The 15,907-nt window shown below is 46.6% G+C and overlaps 1 protein-coding gene across 11 annotated transcripts in view; it reads left to right on the forward strand.

Moving 5' to 3' along the window:
• The window catches only part of WBP1L (WW domain binding protein 1 like), a 110,662-nt gene that overhangs the window by 21,060 nt on the left and 73,695 nt on the right, over positions 1 to 15,907 (forward strand). For 2 of the 11 annotated variants that reach the window (XM_007126898.4, XM_028481311.2), the window contains one exon: positions 466 to 527. The exons of 8 other annotated variants lie outside the window; for them this stretch is intronic. In XM_007126898.4, the coding sequence (XP_007126960.1) occupies positions 513 to 527 (15 nt within the window). In that variant the 5' untranslated portion in view covers positions 466 to 512. Of the gene's footprint in view, positions 1 to 465; positions 528 to 10,063; positions 10,264 to 15,907 lie in introns of those variants that run through there. One more of the 11 variants, XM_024121186.2, reaches the window with a different exon arrangement.

Raw genomic sequence — 15,907 nt, forward strand, 5'->3', positions numbered from 1 at the left:
CATGCCGCGGAGCGGCTGGGCCCGTGAGCCATGGCCGCTGAGCCTGCGCGTCTGGAGCCTGCGCTCCACAACGGGAGAGGCCACAACAGTGAGAGGCCTGCGTACCGCAAAAAAAAAAAAAAAAAAAAAGTTACTCCCCAGTGACACGCTTCAATCCTATGAGTATCAAAAGTGCTCTTCCAACCACAGCTTTTTCTTTTTTACTTGAACAGGTCTAGTGGTGAAGTTTTAATCATGGCAGCCCGCTCCCCCCTTTTTCCCTCTCAAAACTTTTCTTTTTTTTGGACACATCCATTTCCAACCTCTGTCCAGTATATAAAGTGAAAGATTAACTTATGACTTTTGCCCTCAATTTCTAGTGTAGGGAGAATTTTTGGAAAAATCCTCTTCTTATCTGAGATTGCACAAATGTTCAGAGAAACCTGGGAAAATGAGGAGACCCTGTTTGCGTATCTTCTCTTTCAGCTCTCCAGGGCCTAGGCTGGGTGTCCCCATCCCGTGTCTGGCTGACCATGCCCTCCCTCAAGGTACAGTATTGGCGGGGCGGGGGGGGGGCGGGGGGGGGTGTCTCACGGCTAATGAGCAACGCTGCTGAGGGAGAGATGGAACATAGAATTTGGAGGCTGAAAGACACTGTAGAGATAATGATGCTATGAACAGATGTTCGGTAAGAGAGGCTGTGCTGCTTGAAATGTAGGAGATTTAGGGTTGAACAGGCTTCTTAATTGTGGGACCCTTCAGAGGCTTAACTGTAAAGCACATGCATTGTGAATCTCCAAAAGGGTCGGTAAACTTCTTTAACCATGTGAGCCTCTTATCGCAGAAATGGCTGCCTTGGAGAGGTCTCTGGGTGATGCTGATAAAAGTAATGAAGGCTCAGAGAGGTGAAGTAATTGGCCCAGGGTCATGAGAATAGGTGGTAGCATGGTAGAGTGCCAGAGCCCTGACAGAGTCTAGCTTAAAGGAAAATCTGCCCCTAGGCAGTCAGTCACTGGGATTCCATGGGAAGACCTCTGCCTCTTCAGTCAGAAACCTTAGGTCTAGTCCTAGGTCAACTCACACTTCCAGACCAGTGTACTGCCCGGCAAGTGGGGATGGTAACTGCCTGGCCCTATCACCAGCTGATATAAGGAACAATGAAAAGGGATGTGAAAGTAGTTTATAAACCTGAGATCTCTGCAAGGATGATGCTTTATTGTGTCTCTCATTGGTTAGTGCCACCTTTTCTAAAACACTGGGAATTCCCTGGTGGTCCAGTGGTTAGGACCCTGTGCTCCTACTCTCGAGGGCCTGGGTTCATTCGATCCCTGGTCGGGGAAATAAGATCCCACAAGCTGCACGGTGTGGCCGAAAAAAAAAAAAATGTAATTCTCAATAATACTGAGCACATCTTGTCAAGAATGTGCATCTTGAGAAAAGTGAAGGACTTTGGAATGATGGATATAAAAGATAAGATATTGGCACCTGCTACTACTTTTCAGGGAGGGACAGTGACTTGTGCTGACTTCTTGCTGTGATGGGGGATGCTTTCTCAAAGGCCCTTCCAGCGTTTTCCCCCTAAGTTTTCTGCTTATAGAGTAGGGTCTTCCTGCCCACTTCTGCGTTGCTGTAGTGCTTTCTTCACGATTTGGACCCCAGGTCAAGGTGTTTTTGAAACTGCTGTCATCCTGTGTTGCCTCACTCTCTGCGGCCTGGGAATCCAGGGTTCAGGTGTGGCCCATGGTTGGGTGTAATGTGACGAAAGGTCCAGCGTCCCTGCATCTGGTGTGATTCCCTCTCCAGTTTCACCACCTTCAGTCATTTTACTTGGGGTGTGGACGTGCATGTTCCAGAAGTTTCCCCACTCCCTACAGCTTATGGGAGGGTTAAGTTGTCATAAAGTTTTCTGCTGGTATTTTTGACCATGAAATCTAGACCTGGAGTAGATTTGGTTACTGAACAGCCTAAGGAAGGAGGAGGTAGTATTTGATATACATAAGATCCAGGAACTGAGGGAAGGCCTAGTGCCAGGAGCTGTGTTTCCAACTAGGCCTTATTAAGTTTCACAATCCTTTAAGCAAAAAAGGCGACTTCCAGGTGTTGCTAATGGAGTTTCTGGTGAACGGGAGGCAGAACCAGAAGCCGCTTCATCCCATTCCCCATAAAGGAAAAACTGTCACGTTAGATCTGGGCGTTAGATCACGTCCCAGCTCTGCCTTCAGGGAGGCAGTTTTGCTTTTGAGATGGCTTAAGTGCTTCAAATTCCTCCGCTGAGAAATTAGATACCGAGAGGGTTTCGCAATGCCTTCCTCAAGCCTCGTGAGCTCAGAGTACCATCCAGGTGCACTCCTTATCTCTTAGCTGTTTTTCAGGTTTCTGTGACCAGAAAAAGTCACCTGCCCAAATGTGTGGGGATTTAGCTGCCATAGCTTCATTTTTACCATCTTCTCTTTAGTCATCAGTTCTCTTCATCCATGTAACCAGTTTTTCTTGAGGGCCTGCTTTGTGTGAGGCATTACTTGGTATTGTGAGGGACACAGAAATGAAAGTTACCCATCTTGCCCTTAAGTTGCTTATACTATAGAAGAGGAGATAAGCCTGAGAATAAATAACTTTTCTGAATTTATGAGCACGTGAAAGAGGGAGTGGTACTACCAAATGTAAAATAGGTAGCTAGTGGGAAGCAGCCGCATAGCACAGGGAGATCAGCTCCGTTTTGTGACCACCTAGAGGGGTGGGATAGGGAGGGTGGGAGGGAGATGCAAGAGGGAGGGGATATGGGGATATATGTATGTGTATAACTGATTCACTTCATTATAAAGCAGAAACTAACACACCATTGTAAAGCAATTATACTCCAATAAAGATGTTTAAAAAAAAAGTGGATTTTCCTATAAAATCACAACCAAGATGATCTCTCGCTGGAGAGTGTGCACACTTGCTCTTATGACTTTGCACCCAAGGGGGCCCAGAGCTGCTTCTAGGGACTTAGAGTTGAGGTACCTTTAATAAAATGACCATGATGTTAGCCCTTTCCTTGGGCCTACCACCATTGCACCAAAAGTGGAATGTCTCTCTATCCTGCCCTAAATTTAAATATAAGTGAAAGATGAAATCAGATTTAGTGGGGACCTTGAAGTCTAATTTTCCTAAATGGAGTTCTCTTTCCAAGTTACATGTGAGAGTGTATCGTGTAGTTGGTGTGACCTAGGTCCCCCCCCCCCTTTTTTTCTTATTCTGATCTTTGGTTTAGAGAGCAATTTGTGAGGAGACGTGAAATATCTCTGGGGACAGCCCTGAGTTGTAGCTTGCTGATTTTCATGTAATTCTTGGCTACTTGACAGTTTGGTGAACTGTTTTCAAGGGCAGGAAAAATGAACCTAGCATTTTGGTATAAAAACAAACAAGACTGCTGTTGTACTTGATAAAGCTGAAGTTGCAGATCCAGCAACAGCACACTAACCATCAGTGACAGCCCCCTGTCAGTGGTGAGTTTCGGAGACCCCTGGACTCTCCAGAGAGGGCAGTAAATGTTTATCCATGAAGGTGATAAATATCAGTGGGGTGATTGATTGTCAGCAGTAAAGGATTTTCTTGTTAGGGGTCAGAGAAGCAAGAGGCAGAAGCCTTAGGAAGCTGTTGTAAACTGGTTTCAGCTTCCGCTACTTTGATTTTTCTCTCTTTTTATTTTTATTAAAAAAAGTTTTTTAAAATTTATTTGTTGTGATTGTTTATGAGCTATTTCTATATATATATATTTTTTAATTTATTTTATTTATTTTTGGCTGCATTGGGTCTTCATTGCTGCACACGGGCTTTCTCTAGTTGCGGCGAGCGGGGGCTACTCTTTGCTGCGGTGTGAGGGCTTCTCACTGCAGTGGCTTCTCTTGTTGTGGAGCACGGGCTCTAGGCGCGTGGGCTTCAGTAGTTGTGGTGCGTGGGTTCCTAGTTGTGGCTCGCGGGCTCTAGAGCGCAGGTTCAGTAGTTGTGGCTCGTGGGCTTAGTTGCTCTGTGGCATGTGGGATCTTCCCGGACCAGGGCTTGAACCCATGTCCCCTGCATTGGCAGGTGGATTCTTAACCACTGTGCCACCAGGAAGCCCTGATTTTTCTCTCTTTTTAAAAGGCTAAGGCTGTACCATTGCCATGGGTGTCTTCTCTCCACCTCCCACATGCCCCCGACAAAGTCAACTTCAAGATTTATCATATTTTAGTAGTAGTCATCAGAAAGAAAAGATATGCTGGTTACAGGTACTCAGTAAATACACACATGTATGCATTGTACCTCCAGCTGATCTTTGCCCATCGTCTGCCTTTCTCAGATGCCCCGTGTGCCCTTGTTTCCATGCTTTCAGTCATGCTTGGCCCTGCTTAGTGTGTTCACCTTCTCCCCCAAACCCTACATGATTTTTAGTTAGCCATCTCTTGGTAAAACTTTCTTTGGCCATTTTATCCCTCAATAGCTTCCCTTCTTCAAGCCCTTTGTGCATTTACTGCCTCGTCTCCTCCCCTCACATTTGTTGTAGGGTGCCTACGTTTGTCTCTGTCTGCTGTCTTTTCTCTCTGTGTAATCGAATAAATCAATCCTCCAGGGCAAGACCAGTTCGTCCAGTGTTGCATCCGTCTCATCTCCATGGTATATCCTGGGTGGCTGGATGCGACTGTGACTATCATGTCACAGAAGAGGGGGAAGTGACGGGTATAATATCAAAATACTGTCTCCATGCGTGTTCAAGCCATTCTGGAGCCACACAGACCTGGTTGTAATGCTGCCTCCACTGCCTACTAGCTGTGTGTCCTTGAATGATTACCTAACGTCACTGAAGCTCATGTTTTTCGTCTGTAAAATATGAGATATCAGCGTAGGTTAGGATCCTCCCTCTCTGAAATATGTCATTTGATGTTTAGCAAGTGATTGCAATTGAGGGCTGTTTGCCCAGACAACTTCTGGGAAGACTCAGTACAATAGTAGGAGAGCGTCCACAGGTTTTCATGGATGCTTTGTAGAAGAAACAAACCCTGTGACTTGTAGAACTCCTTGTCCTGCTCGGAGCCCAGGAGAGGTGTGTTTTCTTACCTCGGCACGCTTGCTACATGTCTGCCTTTGTCCAGCCCCAGGACACAGATAATCTAGTGTTCTTGGTTTCTGGCAGCTGAGCAGTCCTTAACATTTCTACTTGGCAAGGTTCTGCAAATCTTTGTTCTGGGCTTGGAATTCTTCCTGTGGCATTCCCCAAAATAATTATTTCAGGATCCTTTTATTGATGCCAAGCCTCACATTCATGACGTGACAATATCTTGGTTTGACTTTGATTGTGGCGCTCCCATTGGTTTGGGGTTTGGGTTAGTATTCATTTCTGCGTTTTTTGAGTCAGAACTCTAGGGCATTTAAATGTGCTTGTGCACAACCCGAGAAAGATAAGAAAGGTCTTTTATTTTTATCTTAGATGTTCTGTGTCTGCCTAGCAGCCTCTACTCAAAACTCCTGGCAATAAAAAGGCTTTAGGTCTGGAGATTATCTCCTGCCCTAGAAGCCTGGCAGTTGCTGTCCTGTTCTGACAAAACCCTCTTTCTTCAGATTCCTTGATTGCGAAATGAGAAACTCAGGGGCCCTCAACCCTAGTCTCCTTTAGCCTCCACTGGCCAGATGACAAGCACTTCACCAGGTTAGTTGAGATCCAAGGCATGGAAGACCTTCCATGCCAGCTTGCTCCTTGTGTGGGGACGCATTGTGTGTTGGGAACATATGAGAACTTGAGGACTTCCCCAGTCATTTACCTCACAGAGCTCAGCCCCAAAGTGGGTAAGAATGGGAGTCCTGGGGCCCCAGCGCCCTGACTCCACCCTTGGGAACACCACTGTCAGATCCGGTATAAGTCACAGTCTTATAGACAGGATTCCGGAGCACTGACCAGTGACATGCATGTCTGCTCAGGGTTCAACTGACCCTCAATCTGGTTTTTGCCTTATTGGTAACTTCTGGTTTAATATCATGACTCCTGTATTATTGTAAAGGAAAGAGTCTTTGGAGCCAGAGACTTCATTCACATCCTTGCTCTTCCTCTGCCTACTGTGTGATCTTGGGCAAGGTCTCCATATGCTTCAGTTTCTGCAACTGAACAATAAAGATAATAATACCTACATCATGGGATTGTTGTCACATTAAGTGAGATGTTGGTTAAATGAAGTTCTAGCACAGAGGCTGGCTCATTGTCAGTAATAAACAAATAACTGTCTCTCCCTGCCTCCTTCCCAGAATTTAAAGATTATAAATGCATAGGCTGCTTAGGAAAAGTTGCCAAAAGATTCTTAAATCAAGTACAGTGAAGGAATGAATTCCAGTAGCCATGAACATATATGCCGTTGCAGTATGTCTTCTTTTTTTTTTTTTTTTTTGAATTAATTTATTTTTGGCTGCGTTGGGTCTTTGTTGCTGTGCGTGGGCTTTCTCTAGTCGTGGTGAGCGGGGGCTACTCTTTGTTGCAGTGCGCGGGCTTCTCATTTTGATGGCTTCTCTTGTTGCGGAGCACAGGCTCTAGGTGCGCGGGCTTCAGTAGTTGTGGCACATGGGCTCAGTAGCTGTGGTTCGCGGGCTTAGTTGCTCCGCGGCATGTGGGATCTTCCCGGACCAGGGCTCGAACCTGTGTGCCCTGCACTGGCAGGAGGATTCTTAACCACTGCGCCACCAGGGAAGCCCCAAACACTGTCTTCTTAAATAATAAGTTAATCCAAAGGATTCCAGCATTACTATCTTTGTGAGTTCTCTGAACTGGGAAAGAGCGGTCTGGGTCAGTGGAAGGATGTCTCGGACATTGCTTGGGGCCATAAACAGATGTTAAACTGCAACATTTTTTTTTGAATTTTATTTTATTTTTTTATACAGCAGGTTCTTATTATCTATTTTATACATATTAGTGTATACATGTCAATCCCGGTCTCCCAGTCTCCCAGTTCATCCCCCCCACCCACTTTCCCCCTTTGGTGTACATACGTTTGTTCTCTACATTTGTGTCTGTATTTCTGCCTTGCAAACCAGTTCATCTGTTCCATTTTTCTAGATTCCACATATATGCGTTAATATACGATATTTGTTTTTCTCTTTCTCTGTATGACAGTCTCTAGGCCCATCCACGTCTCTACAAATGACCCAATTTCGTTCCTGTTTATGGCTGAGTAATATTCCATTGTATATATGTACCACATCTTCTTTATCCAGTCACCTGTCGATGGGCATTTAGATTGCTTCCATGACCCGGCTATTGTAAATAGTGCTGCAGTGAACATTGGTGTGCATGTGTCTTTTCTGAATTATGGTTTTCTCTGGGTATATGCCGAGTAGTGGGATTAAATTGCAACATTTTGACAACATAATCCTGCTCCATCCCGGTTTAGTGTGACTCTTCCTTTTTTTTAAATTGGTGAATTCAGCATTGAATTAAATTCTGCATTGTCAGGCAGATGACCAAAATGGTTTGAAGAAGGATTTGACTTAGCTTTGGTCCACCATGTATGAACCTGGATCACTTACATAAAAGAACCCTTTTTTCTCAGACTAGCAGAAATTGCTGATTATCCTCTTGCCTCTTAAATCCCCAAACTGACTGCTATGTCCCTGGGTTATAATATTTGTAGAGCATGGAGAAAAGTGAACTCACCTTCCTGGGAATGCCTGCATTTGCCAATTCAGCTTCTTTTTCTCCTCATCCCCCAAATCTTAGCGCTCAGTGAGGGTTGGTCAGGGACTAGGGGCAAGGAAAAGTAGATCAGTGAGAAAGAAACCATTCTCAGTGATCACTCTGTTAGAGTATATGATGTTGTGCTCGGTGTAATGTTTTGAGTTTAATGCTGCCTTGCACAAGGAACTTACAATCTTATAAGAAGATAAAAGTAGGCAAATGCTGATTAGAAACAGTCTTGAGTAGCATCCATAAAAGGATGATTCATTAGGTTGGGAGGAAATTGGGCAGCCTGTGTTGCAATTTTGATAATTTAGATTGGACTTTCACAAGATTATTTTTGGATTTCTAATAATTTTGTTGCAGTTCCACTTATTCAGAGATGACTGCTGATAAATATTATTTGGAAATGTGGAATGTTTCCTTTGCCCATTAGAGCAAGGGTTCTTGACTGTTTTGCTCATGGCGGTACCTCCAGCACCTAGACCAGTGCCCTGGCACACTGTGGGCATTCAATAGGTGTGGAATGAATGAATGAATAAGTACACTTATGCCATGTACTCTTTCTGTAGAGCTGCAGGTGTCACCTAACTCTCTTGTTAGGTAGGTTCAGACCAGAGTTGCCCAGGAGGGGCTGAGGATGCACCTTCCTCCAGTTTGATTGTCAGAGTTAATAATGCTGCATGTGTTTTGGGATGGTCGGCGGTTGCCAGGGAACTGAGGAAATGAAAGGAGGGCGTTGGAAGCAGCCTCTTCTCTCTTGTGCCTCGATGTGCAGGCCTGCCTGTCTGGCAGTTCGGCCTGTGTGTGAGGGTAGCAGCAAGGCATGGGATAGACTGGATGACCGTGTCTTGAGAATACATATTTGCTGAAGAATGGCTCCCTAGTCCCCAAACACCTGCAGCAGCAGAAGCCACTTCACCCCTCTTCCCTTCTGCAAAGCAATGAGGCTGTGAGTCATTTTTTTGTGAGCCTCCAGGAAATGGCCCAGCTGGCTTGGCTCATTCGTTTCCTTGTCAGGAAAGTCGATGTGACCTTGACCGTCAGTAGACCTGCAGCAAGCACATTGTGTGTCTGGCTGGATTCACAAAGTACTTTTGGCAACTCACCTTGCTGTAAGTGTTATGTACTGCTAATTTATTGCCCTAGGTGGAGGTGAAAGATACTAATTTGCAAGAATCATTTCTGAGTTACCTGGGTCTGCTCAGCACAGTGCCAGTCCCATGGGGACCTTCGATAAGTATCCCTGAAAGAAAATTGTTGCAGAAAGTAAAAAGAAAGATGAGATTTGCTTTGAGTGACAGAAATATAATTATTAGAAAGTAGCTTTGGGTTGATAAAGTTCCTCTGAAGATTGTTCTCCTTGAGAGTCATTTCTGCAAGTCCAAATCCAAACACGGACCTTTGCTAGTGTTGTCTTTGGTAGAGGATTCAGGGCTGGAGGGAGCGACTGTGACCTGCTGTTGAGGGCACAGTGGCCAGATGAGAGTTGGCTTACACCACTGACTGGGAGAAGTCAGATGAGGACGCCAACCTTATAGAGAGCCGTTTTCTCCATAAACTGAGCTTAGAGAAGAAAGCCTGACAAACCTAAGGTGGTGAACTTTTCAGAAGCAAGAGTTGGTTTAAATATAGATGATCTGCTTCACTGGCAACTTGGAGGCTGCGGTGGGACTTGTTGTACCTTTTGTAAGACAAGTGAGGAAAGATGTTGGCACCTGTACACGCAGTTTGTTTATGAAATATAAACTCTCCTGTCGAAGCGAGGGCTTGAGAGGTCAGCGCCCAAGGTAGCAGGTCCTGCCTTCGCTGGGGGAGGGGTGCCTCTCCAACCTGTCTCTGTGAATTGCATCCATCCCTAGAGAAAGTTGGAACAACCAGGCCGGAGTGCACTTTTATCGAGCACCAGCTCTGCCAGGGGTTGGGGGAGGAAAAGTTTCTGGGAAACTGACAGCCCCTGGCCTCCTTTTCTTTCCCAAGGAGGAGAAACAATACCTTGGGAGCTATTAGAATCCAGTCGTTATTGAGAGAAGTGTAGCTCTTTTCAGCCTTAGAGCCTTGATTTATGTACAGCCCAGCCTGCTCAGAGCCGATGGGAGCAGGCAGCGGGCAGCAGCCCCCATCCTCCTCCTGCTGTGGGCTCCAGCCCTAGGTGGGTCCAGGGCAGGCCTTCGTAGGTTTGCAGCACATCCTTCTCAGTATTCCACAGCAGCAGCTGTCTGGAGTTTTTTCTAACGTGCCTGAACTGATGTCATTTCCCCCTTGGCAGACAGCTTCAGCTTTGCTGCGTCTGAGATATGTCACGAGAAAGTGGGGGTGGGTCGGAGCCAGGCGTGGGTGGGGGGGTGGTGGGAGGCGGGGGGGTGGGCGTGGGAAGCTGTGGGGGGGAAGCAGTGAGGAGAGCAGGAGGCAGAGTGCCTGCTTGGTCCCAGGAGTCTGTTTACTTTCTCTTCTTTGCTAAGGAAGGCCGGTTAACCGGGACCGCTGAGTACCAGGCCCACCAGGGAAAATGCTCATTCCAAGACCTTAACTTTTAAAAAGCCCTTTGTTCCCAACGTTAGTGTGGACGATGATCTTGCAGGATGCCTTTCCTTTTGGGTCTTAGACAGGTAATGGAATGGGTGGTCCGTGGATCGGGTTCGGGAAGGGAAGAAGGGTGGGAGTTTATCATCCTGCTGCTTTGGGCGGAGGGAACCTTTTAGAAAATATCCCGCAGTTAAAACAGGCCAGCTCCCACAGAATTTTCCAGTCTCCCTTTCCTGCCTGCTAGTTGCTCCTTATTCCCAGAGCCACCGTGTTCTTAACCCCCTACCTCCCCGAGGTCTCTCTGGGGCCCTCCGTTCTGATTTTCCATTAGCACCATAAAACCGTTACCGAAGCCTTAGGGAGGAAACAGTTGAGTGAGGCTGGGGAGGGGGAGAGGCAGAGCGGGATTCTTGATCAAAACCCCTTTTATTCCTTCTCCGTTTTGATTTGGCTAGTTAGCAGAGATTTCTTCACAGTTCCCTGGTTCTGAAGAGATTCTGAGTTGGGGTCGGGGCCTTCTTTTACAGGGTAAGGCGCCGGGAGGCTTTCTCCTCCTCAGCGTGTGGTCAGGGCTGCGTGACTGAGGGACGGCCTGCATGCCTCAGAGGGATGGGGGTGGCACTGACCACATTTTGGCCTTCCTGACCGATTTTTCAAAGCCAGCAGACCCCTGTGGCAGAGACTTGATTGCTTTGCGCGCGGCTGTTTGAAGTAGGGGCACTGAATTATAGCCGATAACCTGGTGTGGAATGAGAAAACAGTAGCGAGCGACCAACTGCGGTCTTCTGAGAACACAGCTGTTGCCAACTATTTGTTCCAGGCCTTCTGAGAGCTGGCCACCCCTGCCCCCTCTTTGGTCTGAGAGGCACGTCTGTATCGGAATGCGTAACTGTAACCAGTGGTGGCTGTAAGAGGGGGTGGGGACAGACACACACCCTTTACTGCCTGTTCCTGGGGGAGGAAAAGCCACAGATGTGATCAAACCAGAAGGCTTAGAAAAGAAAGTCACTGCTAGGGACTGCTGGTTTAACCTCACTCTTAGAAAAGTGCTAGAGTCTTCCTTGGGTTGCCTGAAATTCTTTTAAAAGTAAGCTTTTCTGAAAAGCTCTGCACGTTCCGTTACTGCTCTTGTTAATCTTCAGAGTTCCTTTGATGCAGCCGATAGGCAGAGCGTTGGGGGCCCTTTTTGAACACCTCCTCTGTCCCTCAAGAAAAGCTGTCCTTTTAACCCATGGGCAGAGTAAGCCCTGGCAAGGATCTTGAGCAGCGTTGGAAATAGGATGGATGAAGCATCCCATGTTATGTCAGCAGGTGGGGGATAGCGGCTGGAAACTGCCTGATACAGTGGAAAGAGCAGGGCTGGGGAACCAGAAAGACCCAGGTCTATATCCTGGCTCCCCACCTGGGTCTCAGAGGCTGCTTAACTGCTCTGAACCTCATCTTTGAAATGGAAACAGTAAAACCTACTGGAAGAGTCATTGGGAAGATTTCACAAAAGAATATTTAAAACACTAGCACCTTGGCTGACTGAGAATAGGCATTTAGCAAAAACGTAAGGAAACAAGAAGCTAGAGGACTGGTTCCTTTCCAGAGGTGAAGGATATAGTGGGCAGGAGCTCTGGCCCTGGGATTTGGTCATTTGACTAAGACTTGGGAGGCCACTGCTTACTGTGTGTAATTTACTATCAGTCTTGCTCGTGTCCAGTAACCTCTGCTCGGTTAAGTGAAAGGATGCAGAGGTAGGTGGAGTGAAGAACTGGGTTGGTTGTGGGGAGCATCTCAGAGGATCCACAGCAGGTGAATCTTTGTTCTTGTTTCTGAACGGGTTCCTGATAGAGGGTGGAACTAGAGGACCTCTTGAGGCCCTTTCTGCCTTAGGCTTCTGTGATACAAACTTTGCCTATAAAAACCCTGAGTATTTTTGGTAACATAATTTTGTATATTTCTAGCATTTCTGTGTCTGACAGTGTAACTGTTTTTTATTGGAGCTATGTAAAAGCCAGCCTTCTCAAGATTACTTGGTGATAATTCTGTTTTTAAGAAAATGACACAAAACATATATGCTGTTAGTCTTTATCATACATAATAGATATATATGTGCTTTCATATATTATTTCCCTCTTAATCCACATAACACCCCTGTCTTATGTGGTAGTGTGATTCTATTTCTACAGAAGTGCATGCTGAGGCTTACAGTAGGTAAGCTACTTGTCCAGAGTTGCTCAGCTAGCTAGGGAAATGGTAATCGAAGTTCTGTTTGTTTGTTTTAAACCCAGGTCTTTTAATTCCAAAGCCTGGTGTTTTTCTCACTACCTATCAGTGTCTGTGAAAGTGGAGTTGGATTAATGCGTTGTTCCAGTTGGGGCATATTTTCTGAAGGTTGTTTCTAGGTGGCCCAGGTACCAGATGAGACATTTGTCTCTGAGTACCCTTTTACATTTTACTCTGTGGAAGATTCTCAGGCATGCAGCACCTACTGAATAATGCCTCTGCACTTAATGAATGCGAACCGGCACAAAGGATAAATAAAGCGCAATCCTTACTTCCAAGGAGCTCATACTCTAATGCAGTAGTTCTCAAAATGCATAAAAATCACCTGGGAGTGGGGCTTATTAAAATGTAGATTCAGTAGGTGTGGGCCCAGGGCCCAGGAATCTGCATTTCTGTTGCATTCCCCAGGTGGTCTGGCCCCTCTCTGAGAGACTCCTCCGCAAACCCCACCCCCACCTGCACTTTAGTAGCTGGGAAATAATCACATGACAATGTGCTAAAGCCCGCAACAGAGGATCCCCAGGGACTAGGACAGCAGAGGGTGGGAAAGCATCTAAATCAGGCTTGGGGCGGTGAGGGTGGGCACGGAAGGCTTTCCTGAGAAGGTGATATCTGATCTGAGTCTCAAAGGATGAGTAGGAGTTTACCAGACATATGTGTTGGGGAAAGAGCATTCCAGACAGATCAGGTTGGGAGTGTTGTTTTTGTTTTCTCCTGCAAATGAGAAGGGAAACTCTCATCTGTGAGTCTTGGTATTAAGTGTGCCTGAGACAAAACAAGGACCTCGGTTCATCAAGTATTGGTGTCCTTTATGACACTGAGAAAGAGGGAGGCATGAGGGACCTTCAATCTAATAATGAGTGTGGCATGAATTCAGTGTCTGTGAAGGGCAGATAGTCCTCAAGGCTGTATTAGTTCTTCCAGTCAACGGACAGTTAAGACAGCCCCCTGGAAGCTAGTGTTGTCTAGAGAACAGTCTTTTTGTGCTTAACGGGGCTGAAGTTCGGAAGAGAGTCAGCTACTGAACTTTTTGGGCTATGGCACCACGTGCCAGATTTTAGATACGACACGCAGTTGAGCATGCCATCCCTTCATTATCTGGCAAGATCAGAAAATGAGTTTTCTGGTTAAGAGAGAATCCATCCTGTATACCTAACAGATGGATCTCTGATTTTCAGAGAACAAGATTGCAACAGAATGTTCTTGGTCTGCTGATTTGAATGAATTCTATTTCATGTTTAATTCAGAAGGTATTGATTTTATAATGCTGGAGGATTCTTATGACCAACATCTATATCTGAAAAGTATTGAGCACCTGTTCTACTCAGAGCATGTTGTGGATACAAAGAGGTATCAATAGAAACTCTATCCGTGCACTCACAGTCAGGCAGGTGGCGTAGAACAAGCACGCAGGTGATGGAACGTTAGGCAGGTGGCGGTGGGCGAGTGACCTTAGGAATGGAGTGGTACGGTTCAGAGGTGTGGAAAGGTGGCTTTTGCAGGTGGTCCTTTCCACAGTCCAGTGGTCTCAGTTGTTGCACTGTAGGTATGTGGAAGGACCAGTTGATGGCAAGTTCTAGCTGCTGGAATGCAGGCTAGATCCATCAAGACAGGAATTTATATCCTGTACCTCGAATGTTGCCTTTCTCTGTGGGAAAATTATCCCCCAAATTGCCCTCACTGATGAAGTGAGATGATCCTTGACACTGAAATGAGTAGTCCCCAGTGAAACTGGGGTGGGTCTGGGGCCCGCTCAGGCGGTGTGCCCTTGCCCAGGTTGGAATGTATGGGTAGAGGCACAGGGGGCTGTTTGTATTCTTGAAAAGGCCCCTGCTTGGCCTGGTGCTGAATGTGACAGGGCAGCCAGAGTGTTGAACCCCAGTTACTCCCTGGACACGGGGAAGGCAGCCTGGAGCTGCAAGCGCGGAAGCCATGCCTAGGGAGAGGGCAGACGGAATTTGCCAACTTCCAATTTAACCCCTACACTGCTGAGTATCGGCCAACGTTGACATGGTACTTTGATTATTTTGTCACGACAGTCACCCATCAGGTTGGAGGGCTTATCTCCTTTCACCTGTGAGGCAGCGGAAACTCAGGAAGTTATCTATTCGAGATCACAGAGCTAACGTTTGGCAGCGGTAGCTCTGGAGGCCCCGTCTCCTCAGTGCTGTCCTGCTGTTGCACATCGCTGGTACGGTTCCCGCACCAAACCTGCTGCCAGACCTTCTGCCTGCGGCCCTGTTCTCTGCACGGGACTGAGTGTCCCAATCACCATTACCCTCCTGTGCGTGCTAATTTTAATTAGCCTCTCTACCAGGTTCAGGACAAAGTAAGCAAGACCCTGCTGGAAGGGAACTGGCTGTGTATAAATGCAGCAAACACCAAGTAACAGTTGTTTGTACTACCAGAGGTGGAAGCTAAAATTCTTTTTGGAACACTGAATTGTAAAAATCAGTGAAAACTGCAAGCGACAGCTCCATAGAACACCTCAGTTCCCTACAGTCACCTAACAGAAAGGATGGTTCTCGTCCAAGCCCTTTCAGGTGACTTTTTAAACACCCCCCAACCCCCCAACCATCTCTGTTGCAAGAAGCTGCTTTTTTAGAGGAATGTGCTTGTTTTTCATCACATTCTTGTTATCAAAGCAAAGAGAAACCAGTGGACTGGACAGTAACTTGGTGGAAAAGAAGACTGTATCTGCTGATTTTGAAACTTTTCTCCAGGATGGAGCCAAAGAAAACATTCACTTCCTCCAGTAATATCCCATGAGTTTGATCCACCCCCTCCCACCCCTTTTCCTTGAAGAGGTAAATTTTAGTCCAGGAAAACAGAATAATTGGGGACTACTTGGAGAAAAAAAACCCCAAAAACTGTGCTATAAAATTCCTTCCCCTGCCCTGACTCCCTAGCAGCTGGATACCAGTTCCTCCCTAGCACTTCTTGACTCTATTTGTTGCTAATTTGTAGCAACAGTGAGTTGAAACAGCCCTGCATTTGACCTGGTTTAGCCATTTCTGTGCCCCCTCTGTAGCCATTGCTGATGTGGGCAGGGCTCAACTGGACTTGAACGTGGACCTCACAAGAGGCAACTGTTGCTAAAAATGGTGATTCAGTCCTAGGTGACTTGCTTGACCTGTCTTGTTCTTTTAACTGAAAGAGAGAGGAAGGGGCAGTGGCAGAAAGCTGTATACATTTCAGTAGAGAGGGAGACAGGCTTTGAGAACGGCCGGAGTGTGACACAGTGAGTTCTTTTCCTGCAAGTGGCGTACGTTTTCCTGGGACTGTGTCTCACAGAGATATTGGTTCCCTTGGGCATTGCATGAAGGGGGACAGAATATTCTTTATTGTTTGGTTCTCTTGCTTAACATACATGCTCGGGGCTTCCCTGGTGGCGCAGTGGTTGCGCGTCCGCCTGTCGATGCAGGGGAACCGGGTTCGCGCCCCGGTCTGGGAGGA

This window comes from Physeter macrocephalus, chromosome 20, assembly GCF_002837175.3.
Source record: "Physeter macrocephalus isolate SW-GA chromosome 20, ASM283717v5, whole genome shotgun sequence".
NCBI lineage: Eukaryota > Metazoa > Chordata > Mammalia > Artiodactyla > Physeteridae > Physeter > Physeter macrocephalus.